Source organism: Sceloporus undulatus, chromosome 2 (assembly GCF_019175285.1).
Source record: "Sceloporus undulatus isolate JIND9_A2432 ecotype Alabama chromosome 2, SceUnd_v1.1, whole genome shotgun sequence".
Classification (NCBI taxonomy): Eukaryota; Metazoa; Chordata; class Lepidosauria; order Squamata; family Phrynosomatidae; genus Sceloporus; species Sceloporus undulatus.
This window is the reverse complement of record NC_056523.1, coordinates 321,758,381-321,772,701: the sequence shown is the minus strand read 5'-3', so window position 1 is coordinate 321,772,701 and position 14,321 is coordinate 321,758,381. Positions and strand designations below refer to the sequence as shown.

At 40.8% G+C, this 14,321-nt stretch overlaps 1 protein-coding gene across 7 annotated transcripts in view; it reads right to left on the bottom strand.

Moving 5' to 3' along the window:
* Positions 1-14,321, bottom strand: part of HDHD2 (haloacid dehalogenase like hydrolase domain containing 2) — a 29,473-nt gene that overhangs the window by 9,097 nt on the left and 6,055 nt on the right. For all 7 annotated transcript variants that reach the window (XM_042448804.1, XM_042448803.1, XM_042448805.1 and 4 more), the window contains exons 3-5: positions 11,261-11,469; positions 4,106-4,190; positions 29-245 (exon numbers count right to left, since the gene is read on the bottom strand). In XM_042448804.1, coding sequence (XP_042304738.1) covers positions 29-245; positions 4,106-4,190; positions 11,261-11,469 — 511 coding nt within the window. The remainder of the gene's footprint in view (positions 1-28; positions 246-4,105; positions 4,191-11,260; positions 11,470-14,321) is intronic.

The window sequence follows — 14,321 nt, the reverse complement described above, 5'->3', positions numbered from 1 at the left end:
TAGACAGATGAACAACTGAGGCACTCACATCACCAATCATGATAGCTTCCTCCGGTACACAATTGGTCCCACGCAAGGCTTCCAGGAAAAATGTCCGCTCTGGCTTCCCTACTACAGTAGCTTTCACATCTGTGGCATATTCCAGTCCAGTAACAAATGGCCCAGGACCGAGGGCCAGACCGTCTTTCCTCTTGTAATATCTTGCTTTGTGTATGGCTATTAGAGGAGCACCATCAAGGATGAGCCTTGAAAGAGGAAGAGGGAAAGAACAATGTGAATAGCGACCAAGATCTTGAAGTGTAAGATACAGAAATTTTTCAGACAGGCAAGAAATGGAAGAAAACGACAAGATAGAACAGTAACTCCATCATTTAGAGGAGTTGGGAAAGCAAGGACAGCCCCAGGTTTTCTTCACTATTATTTTTACTTATCATATTTTTTAAGACTCTCATCAGTGTATAGGTTGAGATGCTACCTTGGGGGGAGGGGGTCTGTGTGCATGACTTCAAATCCCCTATTGACTTATAAAGACCCCATCAATTTTATTTTTATTTTATTAATTTTAGGGTTATGCATCTTAAATCTCTGCATGTAGAGTCACAAACTGAGGTTGCAATCCAACATCTCCTTGAAGCAGCACCAGCTCTATGCAACCCACATGCAGAATAGCAACATTGCACAACACATGTTAATCATAGAATCATAGAATTGGAAGAGACCAACTCCAGTCCAACCCCCTGCCATGCAGGAAATCCAAATCAAAGCATTCCCGACAGATGGCCATCTAGCCTCTGCTTAAAGACCTCCAAGGAAGGAGACTCCACTACACTCCAAGGGAGCTTTTCCTGCTGGTCTGTACAGCCCCTATCTTAATGACTAGGTGCCAGCGTGCAGTGCAAAACCACAATGCAATGTGCAGAATGGTTGTATGCACAACTCCTCTTCCACCACTGTCAGCAGAATACATTTGTCCCACTATGGGAAATCATTCATCCTGCATGTGCATGCCTATGTCACTAATAGAAAGCCAGCCAATATGTGCTATCAAACACTGAACAACCCAATGTGCATTTCACAACAAGTCAATGCACATTCCAGTGTGCACATATGCAGTGGCACCACATGTACAGCTCTCTTTCCACAACCTTGAACTGACTCTGCTTGTTCTGCACTGGACAAAAATGTCCAACCGCTGCCTCAGAGGACCATAAGATGCATGTATAAAATATCCAACAAGATTCTAGCAATACTCACTGGACAACTTATAGAAAATAAAATTCAATATTTAAAATATTAAAAACAGCCCCCCCCTCAAATATTTGTAACATTTTTTTAAAATCCCTTCTTTTTTAGCAGGAGGAAAATACTATGGCAACTTATAATGGAAACTGTTTAAACTGCTTGCGTGATATATATATATATTGTCTCCATCTGGAGCTAGACACACTATGGGGCTGTGCAAACAGATCGGGGCCATGGCAACCACATGCCATGAACCTGATCTGGCCTTTGCAGGGCACAAAAAGGTGCCCTGCAAAGGGTGGCGCCGCGGCTTTACGGCGCTCTTTTAGTGCTGTGTCGTGCAGACTCCCCCCCCCCCCAACCCAGCTTTTCCTGCCGGTCTGCACAGCCCCTATATTAAATTAATTTAAAAACACCTCAAATAAAACTTTTAAAAAATTCAGCATGTCCATTTAAAGCTCTTGGTCTGAATGTTATAATCCTCAATGAGATTAAAATCATTTGATCAATGTATACTACACAAGTGTTATTTCATCCTTTAACTAAGCGATTCAGTGGTTCCACTCTAGTTGGGCACCTCAGTGGGATTCAGGCCCCTTGTGCATATCAAACAGGCTGTTGGTGATACTCAGAGGACATATGGGATGTGCGCCAACTGCCACCTGATCACTTTGCACCAAGGCAAGGTAACAGTTGGGCCTGTCTTAATAAGACTGCTGCAGTTATCCTGAGATGTCAAACATGAGGACCACAAGAAATGGGTCTTCTAAATAAGGTCTACCTTGCTCTAATGTGTGTGTCAAGATATCATGCTTATGGCCCAGTCAAAGGAAATGAGCCAGCTTGAGACAGACAGATCTCACCCAGAGGCAAGGAGGCATCTTGCATGGATCCTGTTCGCTTGTGCTGGATAATTTCTTAAAAAGATATCAAAAAATCTCAATCACCACAACTGTTAGATGCCCAGGCTTCCCTAGAAGATCCACCTTCTTCTCTATGACATCACCATTTGGTGGTTTCCCAGTTTTTGTACACTAAAAGGAGGAAATACCCATTTTACTTTACTGGTGGTGAGAGTTTTATGCTAAAATATCACAGAATTATAGAATTGGATGGGACCACAAGGGAGATCTAGTTCAACCCCCTTCCATGCAGAAATACACACCCCAAGCGTTTCTGACAGCCATCCAAACACTGTGTAATGATGTCCAAAGAAGAACAAGCCCACTACCACTGAGGCAGTATATCTCACTGTTGAACAACTCTTGTCACCAAGACATTGTGCTGCTACTTTTAATCCCATTCTTTTGCCTTTGGCCTTGCCTATCACTGGAATTCAGTCCACAAGAGTTTAACCCTCAAGCTAAAAGAGGTTCACCACACTTGTGCTAAGGGAATGTGCTCCACTTTAAGTAGTGTGCAAAGTTGTAAGGGTGGGATGCCATTATTGTTGCCAGATTTTCAGAACAGCAATCAGAGACCATTGACATTTTTGATATACAGGACTGACAATCAGGAAGTAACTAACAACAAATTTGTATCCTAACTAACTACAAAATGAAAGTATTGATTTCAACTAATACAGCGATATGTTTCTCTGTAAAGTTAACATTTTGCCCACATTCATAAATTACAGAATGCACCAAAGTCCTTATGAAAGGCCCAAATTCAAAAATACAGTGTTTTGGCATCTTATTCAGTCTCTATGAAAAGAAAAGATTTCTAGATCTCAAATAGGGGACATCCCTGACAACAAGGGCCATTAAACAACTCTAGTTGCCATTTAGATTTTCCACCTCAGATCTGTAGGTGTCATGAAGCTGCCCAACTCTTAATTACATGGATTTCCATCCCATTCTCCCACAATTTAATTAATTTTCAGAGCATCTCATTGTAGAACCTGGGGCATTATTTCCATCCTTAGACTGACTCAGGTCTGAGGATGTCTTGGGGGAGGGGGGGGAGAGTTGTGAAGTTGTAGCCCACTGGAAACAACAGGTGCTGTTAAAAGAGCCAGGGCTTCTTTACATCAGTCTTTCACCAGGATCAAATGAGTTCTTCTTGTCAGGAAAAGGGAACTGTGTGACTCATGATGCTTTTGAAAGCCCCTAAAACTGAAGGAACCACCAAGCCGTCTTGCATAGCTGTTAAGATTTATCCCAGCTATAAACAAACTCAAGATAGTTTATCCATATAATTATCTGGAGGTGTATCTTTATGACAGGAAGAAATGTAACTTGCATCAGCTGTATTATCATCCAGTGAGGATCAGAGGTGGATGAATTCGATTGCTTTGCTTTCTGTAACATTCACATGTTTTCAAGCACACATTTGTTCTCTCCTGATTTAGCATGAGCTTATAGGGTGTTTTAAATCCGCCCGAAAGGTTCATATGTATTTTAGTGCATGTTGTTTTTGTACCCTTTAACAAACTTCTTCCTCAGCAAGCAATTCTGTCTATCGTGTGTCTTTTTGTATCTTGTTTTTACCAAAATTTTAGTATGTGTGTATGATCAGGGAACTCCTAGCCAACAAATAGTGAAGTGCAAAAAGCAAAAGATACTGTATCTACATTCTGATTTGCTTGTTTAGCCCAGAAAGTACAAATCAGGATGATTTGTGTAAAAATGCTAACCAAATTTCTTCCCCAGTCCCTATCAAGGAAGAAATACTGGGAAATTGCCCTTTCTTTTCTACTGTCATTCCCAGAATTCTCCAACTGATCTTGATGCCCACGGATAATGCTACTAGTGGATTTTTGAAGCTATGGTTCAAAGAATGGATATTTCTGAACACTGAAAAAGAAAAATTTATAAGAACATTTTGTTTTGTTTTTTAATGTGGTTGTATTATTCCTACTTACCGGAAGGCCTTGTTCATCATTTCATAGTTGAAGTGGTCAGGAGCCAGCCCTATCACCACAGCATTAGGATTGCTTGTTTCTATTCCTTTAACAAAACAAAAACCATTATAGCAAAGCCTTACTGTGACTTAAGGACTGATCAGATGGGCCTGGATATTGAAGGGTCTCGGTGCTCAGCTGGGTCAGTCCCTGGATCGGCGTGGGGACAGGAAGGTGTTTACATGCATATATCCCCATGCTGACCTGGGATCTGGTACATGCTCCTTACCTTGTCACTGGTACAGAGGAGCTCTCTGGAGCCACATCTGATGTGGAAACGGGGTGCTTGGCTGCACCCATGTGGCCAGGCACCCTGTTTCCATGCCAGACTTGTTAAGAAGCCTGTGAGGCAGTGCAAACATCCAGAGTTTAACACGGAGTTTCCTGGAAACTCAGTGGCAAACCAGGGATCAAACTGATCTGATCTGGAGCCTATTTATCCCAGGCTCAGGCTGGATCCACCGGATCTGTGCTTGATCTAGCAAGATTGAGCTAAATCTTCGCACTGGGGTTTTGGCCTGCATTGTCTGAATTAGATGACTTGAGGCCAGGGGGGACACAGGCCTTTTGCCCATGTGGAGAACCCCTCAGTGAAGAAAATCATATTTTTTAATGAAAGCCTTCTTGATGGAGAATATTCAGGTCTGGAGAATATTTGTTAATTTTATCAGTTTGTTTTCCTTCTCCCATTTTTCGATTAAACTGAATTCATGGCAGCTAAATAAAAAAGTTATTTATTCATAGCCTGTCATACCCTGAAGATTCTAAGCAGCTTACAGAAAACTTCATCAGCATTTATTTCAATCCAATAATAATAATAATAATAATAATAATAATAATAATATTTATATCCCTCCTCTCCAATTGGATCAAGGCGGTTACAACATTAAAACAGTATTAAAATACATTAAAATACAAAATAATAATTAATATCATAAAAGCCCTATAACCGAAAGACTCCCCACCCTCAAATTTAAAGTGACAATTCAAGACAAAATCAAGCAGACAGGCAGCTGATGGAGCAGTCAAGTTAATCTGGGAAGGCCTGCCGAAAGAGATCTGTCTTGACCGCCTTTTTGAAGCAGTCAAGGTTGGTAATATTCCAGATCTCCTCTGGCAGGTCACTGCATAGTTTAGGGGCAAAACAAGAAAAGGTCCTTTGAGAGACTGTAGTAAGCCTAGTTTTTATTGGCTACAACAAGTTTTTTCCTGACAATCTAAGCATGCAGGGTAGATTATATGAGAGAAGGCGCTCCCATTGATAGGCTGGGCCTAAGCCATGAAGGACTCTGAGTGTGGAAGAATTAAAAATGATGGTGGCCAATGGACTCATTTTCAGTTGTTAGCTGCCCTCAAGTTGACTTTGACTTATGCTGACCTTATGAGAGACCTGCAAGTAACCCTATTATCAACAGCCCTGCTTAGGTCTTGCAGACTCAGGGCTGTTATCTACTGAATTAGGAAACAATTTAGGCTTATTAATTTCAGGATTAACCTCTACAGTATTCTTGTGGAGGCTGAAAGGAGGCACTTGCAAAATATCATAAGCAGAGAGGTCCTTCCCCCACCACCAGTTTTTTCCTGGAGATAATCCTCACTCAGGTCTTTTAAAACAGTTGTCCTGCAGCCTTGACATCAAGTGTTGTTCCAGTTGGTAAAAGAGCTCCCTGGGTGGAATATTTGTAGATATGAATCACTGGGTGCTGGACAGGGAAAGTATCTTTCTCAGTGCTCCCTTATCAACTGTATGTTTGTCAAGGTAATGTCTAGTACTGTCTTTAGGGCTGCTTTAAGCCTAGGAAAGCCCTGTGAAAGGTGCTAAGAAGTCCGTAAGATGTCTCCATAAAGTCCTCTTGAACCTTACGAAATGTAAACCCCATTTTTAAATGTAGAAATGGGAGCTCCTCCAGTGTGGATTTTATGTATTTATTTTGCAACATCCCCTGGGAGCATCTGGATCCATTAGTCAAAGAATGGATTATGGTCATCCAACTGCGAGCAATCTTAAATGAAGATTATCCAAAAATAATTCCATAGTAGTTAGTAACAGGAGCTTAAACATCTTTCATCGTACTTAAACTATGGACAACTGGGGAGAGAGAAAAACTGTATGTGGAGGCATGGGAGAGTCATGACGCACTGAAATTGACATTCAAGACAACATCTGAAATGATTTCACTCATTCTGAAGGACATAATTCTTTTGATGATTTACATACTAGCATAACAAGGAATTATACCAACACAAGTACTTTATGGGTCTTGTACAGGGAGGTACCCATTCTCTCCTTGTACAATGGTTTTGCTTAGCTGTACAATGGTAGGCAGGTGGGGCTGAGCATTGCCCTGCATCTAACCCAAAATGGCCAAAGCCTTCTTGTGTCAGAAATGAAGATGTCTAACTTCACCCCCATCCCAACCCAGTCCTGTCTTCTATGGGAATATGAACAAGTAAATGAGTAAACATACCCCAGTACAGAGAGCCAGCATGGTGTAGTGGTTTGATATTGTACTTAGCTATATGGCCAACACAGCTATCCTGGATATGTTTTCTGGATGTGAAGATACTGCATTTTAGTCACCGAGGGGATCCAAAAGAGAGACCCAATGGACTGGAACTTTACTATTTGAGGTTTCTATCTCCAACAAAGGTAAAACGGTTCTTTTCTTTTAAATTGGGACTGCACTGACATATCTTACCTTAACACCTAAGTTTTCCTGAGGCAAAAGCATGGAGGCTTCCTGAGAAATTAAGTGTTCTCTTCCTAACAAAGAGGCTTGTAGCCTCACAAAGGATTTGAGACAAACTGGGTCTCAAAGGCATCTAATACTGTGTTGATTGAGATGTGTCAGTGTTAAATATACTGATTTGGATCAGGGTGGCGAAAATGCACAGGGATGCAGAGGTAAATGAGTGTTTGCAGGGTTGGCTGGTTTAAACCAGGCTGATGTAATAATTTGCTAACCACTCTGGTGGGTCTGCATCTGCAAACTTTGTCCTCTATTACAAAGGAGCAGGAAATGAATCTGGAGTGGTTGATTTAAACTTTAAAGCAAATGACTTTAAAAAAAACCTCCATTTTTAAAACTGATTATTCATATTTTTAAAAGTCTGGCTATTACTATTTTCCAACCCATTTACTGGAACAACAAGGACTGAATTTAAACATTTTATCACTAACAGTTTATTGGGAGTTGTTCATTGTTAGGCCAGTATCCAGTGTCAATTGCTTCTTTTTAATCACTTTATTTTATAGTGCAAAAAATGTCATTTGGAAACAAATCCTTCAGTTAACCTAAATTCAACCCAAACAACCTGCTTCAAAACAGCACTTTTTTTTAATCCATAAAAGAGAGATAACTTTATTGGCTAACCAAAATGCACAAAACACATCATGCAAGCTTTCAAAGCTCACCGGCTTCTTCTTCTTCTTTTCATTTTTTTTTATTACAAACACATATACATACAAAATATAGGGGAAAAAAGACTTAGAACAAACACATAACAATACATTTATACATATTTAATTTGTGTATGGCTTATTTAGGCCCTGTACACATGAGCCCTTTAGCACGTCCTGGTGATTTGCTAGGGTTGCCTTGGGGTGTCGTTTCCAGATGCCCCACAACCCTAGGACGTCACTAGGATATCACAGCTGTGCAGCGCTGTATACACAGCGTGCACAGCTGTGACATCACTGCCACACGCCTTACAGACAGGCACACGTGGCAGTGCATCAGCACTAAAAGGAGCCACTTTTTAGCGGTCCTTTTGTTTCTGCCATGCAATTTGGTTTATGCTGTTTTATTATGTTTTTATATTAAACAGTTGATAGCATAAAGCTCTATTAATAAAATCTTCTTTATTAAAGAAGAAAGCAATTCCAATTCTTTATCCTTTTGTAGTCTTTAGTATTTGGCTTTTTTTTTTTTTAGATTGTAAGCCTGAGGGCAGGGAACTGTCTATTATCCCCTCTGTTGTAAGCCGCCCGGATTCCCAGTGATTGGGCGGCATATAAATAAATCCTATTATTATTATTATTATTATTATTATTATTATTAAGAAGTTGGAGAGATTATTAAATTTCTCCACTTTTCCCACTATTTCATCCTTCCAAATCTAAGAACAATTATTAGTTAAGCTTGCGCCCATAAAATCTGAACTGCATTTTGCTACTTAATTTTCTAGATTTAGTTCTACTGTATATTAGTGTAGTCCTGTACATTAATGCAAAAAACCTGGTTTAAACCAACCAACCCCACCAGATTTGGTTTTTTTAAAAAGTTTCTCCCGCAGCCCAGCTCTTTGCCTAAGCATACACCACATACAGCCATTCCTCCAAAACCAGCACCAAAAAAACAAAACAAAACAAGAAACAACCCAAGCTAAGCTTTAGGCTAAGGAAGCAAAAGCAGAAGACCATGACACCCTGTAGTAAGTTTTAAGTAAAGCAAACAAAAAGAATTTTAACAGCCTCATCATGGACATATGAGCTTTATGGATTGTACAGATTTTACCAAACGATTGCAAACAGTCCATTAAGCAATTGTAAATTCTTGTGGCTTTGTGTGCTTTCGTTTAATTAAAATCTACAGCACAGACAAACTAATTCTGCTTAAGTATCGCAATGGTCCATTGCAATTCATAAAGCAATTGTGCTTCCTTCATAGGCCATGTGACGGATGAGTCCTTGGTAAAATGGTGATTTATTTATTTTTCTGAGCAAGGCCTATCCAGTCACACATGCACCTACCCTGAATGAACAACAAACCCTGTATTATGGCCTGTTAATCCAGCTGGATCAAGACATGCTGAAGCCTTAAGATCTGTCAAGTTTAAAAGGTCCCACATGTTGCAATAAACATGTGCTATTTTAATCCACATGTAAACCAGGGATAACAATTTTGTAGCCCTCCAGATGTTTTCAGAATGCAACTCCCAGACTTCCTCACCACGGACTGTGCTTGCTCCAGCTGATGGGAGTAGTAGTCCAACAACATCTGGAGAGCCTCATGGATTCCTACTCCTGATGTAAACCTTGAATTTAGCACCTTTCTGTATGTAAAGACCATAAGCTGCAGGATAATTAGTTTGTACATGAATCCAGCTCCACCTGTTAACTATTTTCCAGCCTCCATGGTTATTGCAGTTAACAAAACACAGGAAGAACATAAGCATTCTGTTTGCACAGTGGCCAGTCAAATGCTAATGGGAAAGCTCATCATCAGAACAGAAGCGAACATGCATCTTCATCTTTCTTCATATTTACAATCTGATGTGTCCACAGGATCAGCAACTGCAGTTTTATTGACCTGCATCCGAGGGGAAAAAAAGGTTTCTCTAGGCATCTAGAGGTCCTCCAGCGCAACTCAATGATCAACTTCTTGCAGAAATATAATGTTTGCAATTATCCACAGTTTTTGCTATCAGTTTTTGCCTCAGCAGATATGAGGGTCAGACCGTATTTCCTTGTTGTTAACTGCCATCAAGTCAACTTCGACTTACAGTAACGTTATGAATGACAGATCTCCAAGTCACCCTGTATCAACTGTTCTAATCAGGTCTTGCAAACTCAGGGTTGTGGCTTCCTTGACTGAGTCTATACACCTGCAATACAGTCTTTCTCTTTTCCAATTGCCTTTTACCTTCCCAAGCATTATCATCTTTTGTAATGAGTCTTGTCTTCTCATGGTAAATCCAACTCACAGCAGTCTCAGTTTAGTAATTTTGGTTTCTAGGGAGGGTTCAAGTTTCATATACTCTAACACCCATTTATTTGTCTTTTTTGTAGTCCATGGTATCTGAAGAATTCTCCTCCAGCAACACATTTTAAATGAGCCGATTCTTTCTGTCCAGCTTTCACATCCATACACAGAAATCAGAAATATGATGGAGTGAACAATCCTGACTTTGGTATTAAATTATATGCCTTTACACTTGAGCACATGTTCCCTAGGAATTGATATACAGAGACATACTACCTCTCACCCTGGAGGCAGCACACAGCATCATGATCAGTAGCCACTGGTAACTTTATTGTCCAATAATTTGTATAATCCCCTCTTAATGACAACTAATTTGTGGCTGAGACCATATCTCATAGCAAGAATATCAAAAAGTAAATAAACATTGTGTAAAAAATACTTTTATCTTCTTGGTCTTGAATCTACTTGCCAATTGGCACCATTGCCAACAAAGAGAACTATGTATTAAAAGACTTATACGTACTATAAGACTTTGTATTATTAGAGCATAGGAACCAATGTGGTGTCGTGGTCTGAGTACTGGGCTAAGACTCTAGAATTCAAATTCCCACCGGCTGATCTGGAGCAAATCCCACTCTCTCAGCCTCAGAAGAAGGCAGTGGCAAACCTCTTCTGAATCAATCTTGCCAAGAAATGGGCAGTCTTAAGTCAGAGTCAACTATATTATGTTCCTTGATGTACAACATAGTTTTTAGAGCAGGGCAGGCAACCTCCAGATGTGGTTGGGTTGTCCTCCCTCAGCTCCCCAGCCAGTACAGCCAATGGTGAGGGATTATGGGTAGTGTAGTCCAAAAATATATAGAGGGCCACAGTTGATTACCTCTGCAATAGAGGAAGAATACTTCTCACTAATTTCTTTCTTCACACCATGCACAATTTTAACTCTATCACTTTGTTGACCCTTCCTCTACATTTATTGAATGCATCTATATACAAATCCAAGATATTTAGAATTTTAGAACAGCACAAAAGACAGATTAGAGTTCTTTCCAGTTAAAGGAAATGACAGAAGATGCCAGATACAGTAAGAGATGCCAGGAGCGCCCTGGTGTATGCGAGACCTTGCTCTAGAAATTAAGATGGGATTTGATATTAAGGTGCAATCATGGTACACATGACACTCTTAGGTTATGAATCTGTAAATGCCAGTCTATAATTGTAACTTTTAAAAATAAACTTTACAAATTACCATCATGTGGCTTCTGGATGTCTAGATAATGTTGGACTGCAAGTCCCATCAACTCTAGCCAGCAAAGCCAATAGATCATGGGATCAGCACATGCCCAATATAATCTGGAGAATCTCCAACTGTTTTACATCATTCATGCAAAGTGGAGTTGATTTACTATACCTCTGAAGTCAAGCAGTGCGTTGTCTTCCACTAGTAATAGAGGCCTAACCTGCTTCTGCTCCAAGAGGTTTCTGGCCGCTGTCAGGGATGTGAAGATCTCATCTTCCTGAATGTCGAATTCAAGTTTCTTCAGTCTCTGCAACAGGTCCTGCTTGCACTCCTTAGTGGTGTTAGTTACAAACCTGATGGTAACAGGAGCACTGCGTAGCCTAGGCCAATGCAAACCGAGAAACACTTTAGGCCAACATCATATTTACATAGCAAAATATGCTCTGGTTTCCATCTTCAAATGCAAGAGATTACAGGAAATTGTCAGCACTTATAGAGTTGCCAGGTTTCGAGACTAAGGATGCATCTACACTTTAGACATACTGCAGTGGGTCTTTAGCCTTCTCTGCCAAAGTGTGCTGGTGACTCACAAAACTACAAATCCCAGGATTTTGTAGGCTAGAGTCATGTTAGTTAAGGTGGTGTCATACTACATTATTATTATCACCATCATCATCACTCCCTCCATCTTAACTCCTACCATCCTGGCCTTGGAGGGAGAGAATAGGCAGTATCTGCTGGACTTGATTTCTTTCCCCACTGACATTCCCCCCTCCTTTTGTGCTGTGTCTTTTTAGATTGTAAACCTCAGGGCATGGAACTGTCATGTCAAATTAACAATCTAAGACACTCTGAGGGCCTTTGTGACTTAAGAATAGGGTATAAATACTCTGAATGAATGAATGAATGAATGAATGATTCTATGGCATTGATGCACCATTAGAAAACTCCTGTATCAGTTGAACAGAGGGGGAAATTCCACTAGATACTCCTTCCATCCCACTCTGACAGTTGCATTTTAATATTACCACAAATAGCAGTTTGCCCAAAATCCCCAGAAATCCTGCACAAAGCAAACATTAATAACAACATTTAACACTTATAGGATGGAATCCTGTATGTCACAGTTTAGGGTAGTAGCTCCAAATGGGGAACTAAACTACAGCTGGCCATCCCACACTCCTTGGCTTACTGTTGAGCCGTTTTAGTCTTGACCTTTCATATGCCATGGTGGCTGGTGGAGAGCAGGAGAGGGATGGGGAAATCTTTACCTCAAGGGCTATCACAGAGTGAAGGAGGCAAGCCTGTTCTCTGCTGCCCCAGTTTGGCAACAGAACCAACTGCCTAGAGAGGTGTGGGGTCTCTTTCTTTGGACATCTACTTGTTGGAGGACGCCGCCCTTTCCATCTGGGAAGAGGCGGCCCAGAGACTCTGCTTTGCTGCCGCCACGGCGCGTTTCTCCTGGGGGCGGGCCGGTGGGAGCGCCCCTACAAAGCCGGCCCGCGGCTCCCCGAAGAGGACGCCGCCCGCCCCGCCCTTTCCATCTGGGCGGAGCATCAAGGACTGTTGCCCGGTCCCACCATCCGGACTCTTTTGAGGGAGGGAGATTGAGGAGAGGGCTGTAGTTAGCTTCTTTTTGTCAGGAGTCTGCGGGGACATGGGTTGTAATGTTTTCCCTCACATGTCCTGACTTTCTTTACTTTTCTTGTTTTTGTATACTATTTATGATTTTTAGATTGTCTTATTATTTGAGTGAATAATGATGGATAAGGATGTATAATAGTAATGGTTTTATGATGTTTGTAACCTGTATTGTGCTGTATTTTATTTTGTTGTAAACCGCCGTGATCATAGGAACGGCAGTAGTATAAAAAAATTTCATTTTCATTTCATTTTCATTACAGCTACATGCAGGGCTGCTTTAGCTGGAGATCCTGCATTGGACTCAATGGCTGATGGCCCCCTTCTAGCTCTATATTCAGTCATTGCTCAGCCACTAAAAATGCTATGATTCAGTTTTTGCTCAGCTACTACACCCAAACTGTGAAAGTCCAGACAGAAAGAATATTCAACAATTCCCCAGTCCTCATGAGGAAGTGGTTCCTGACTATCAGGATTTCTCGCTGAGGAAATACAGACAATGCAATAATTGTCCAAAACACACTGCAGAAATAATCTAGTTTGAGACTGCTTTAACTGCCCTGGCTCATTGCTAGGGAATCCTGGAATTGTAGGCTATTGTGGCACCAGAACCTCTGACAGAGAAGGCTAACATCTCAAAAAAACTATAGTTTTCAGGATTCCTCAGCACTGAGCCAGGGCAGTTAAGAGGGTCCAAACTGGATTATTTCTGCAGTGTCTTTTGGACCATTCTAATGTGTTGCGACTTTCTGTTAAAAAAAAACATCCCTGCTGAAACGGCAGGCTTTTACACCAAAAACATGTTTCTGCCTGGAATGTTCTTTTCTGAACAGAAAATGCTTTTAATGCTGAAAATCATGTTCTGTGCCTACAATATGTTTCCTGGAGTGAAAATTACATTTTTCAGTGCAAAAAACCAATATACTTTTTTATACACAGAAAAGTCCCAAATTGCAAATAGTGCTTGAAAACGTGCAAAATGAGGAACTTCTTGCAGTGTAGTGAAAACTGATGAAATTCTTTGTGTTACCTATGAGGATTAATTATGGAAGACTTGCATCCTGAGCCTGGACTACAACTCTTAGAACACCCCCCCCCCTCCAGTGCAGATGCCAGCCACAGATGCTGGCGAAATGTAAGAAGAAGAAACTTTTCTGGAACATGGCCACATAGCCCGAAAAACCCACAAAAAACTATGGATGCCGGCCATGAAAGCCTTCGACTTTACATAACAGCTGAGCATCAGAGGTTGCTTATGCACCTTGCCAGCCAATAAAAAATAGTATAAAGGTTTAAAGATAGGATTAGAGATATTTGTGATGGAATATACAGATCTGCAATGGGATATACAGGAAAACAAGTACTGTAGAGAAATTGTTATCTTAATGACAGGTGGTGTGATAACACTGTAGAGGAGGCAGGCATGATTCAAGCTTGCTCACGGTTGTTCCTGTGGGAAAAATCTGGCTGTAAGAACAAAAAGGGACAGTATGGGATCCAAGAGGAGAGTAATATGTTTATCAGCCTTAACAAATGGGAATACAGCATGCTATGAATTTGAAAGTGTGTGTAGTTTAATTTGGCACTTGCT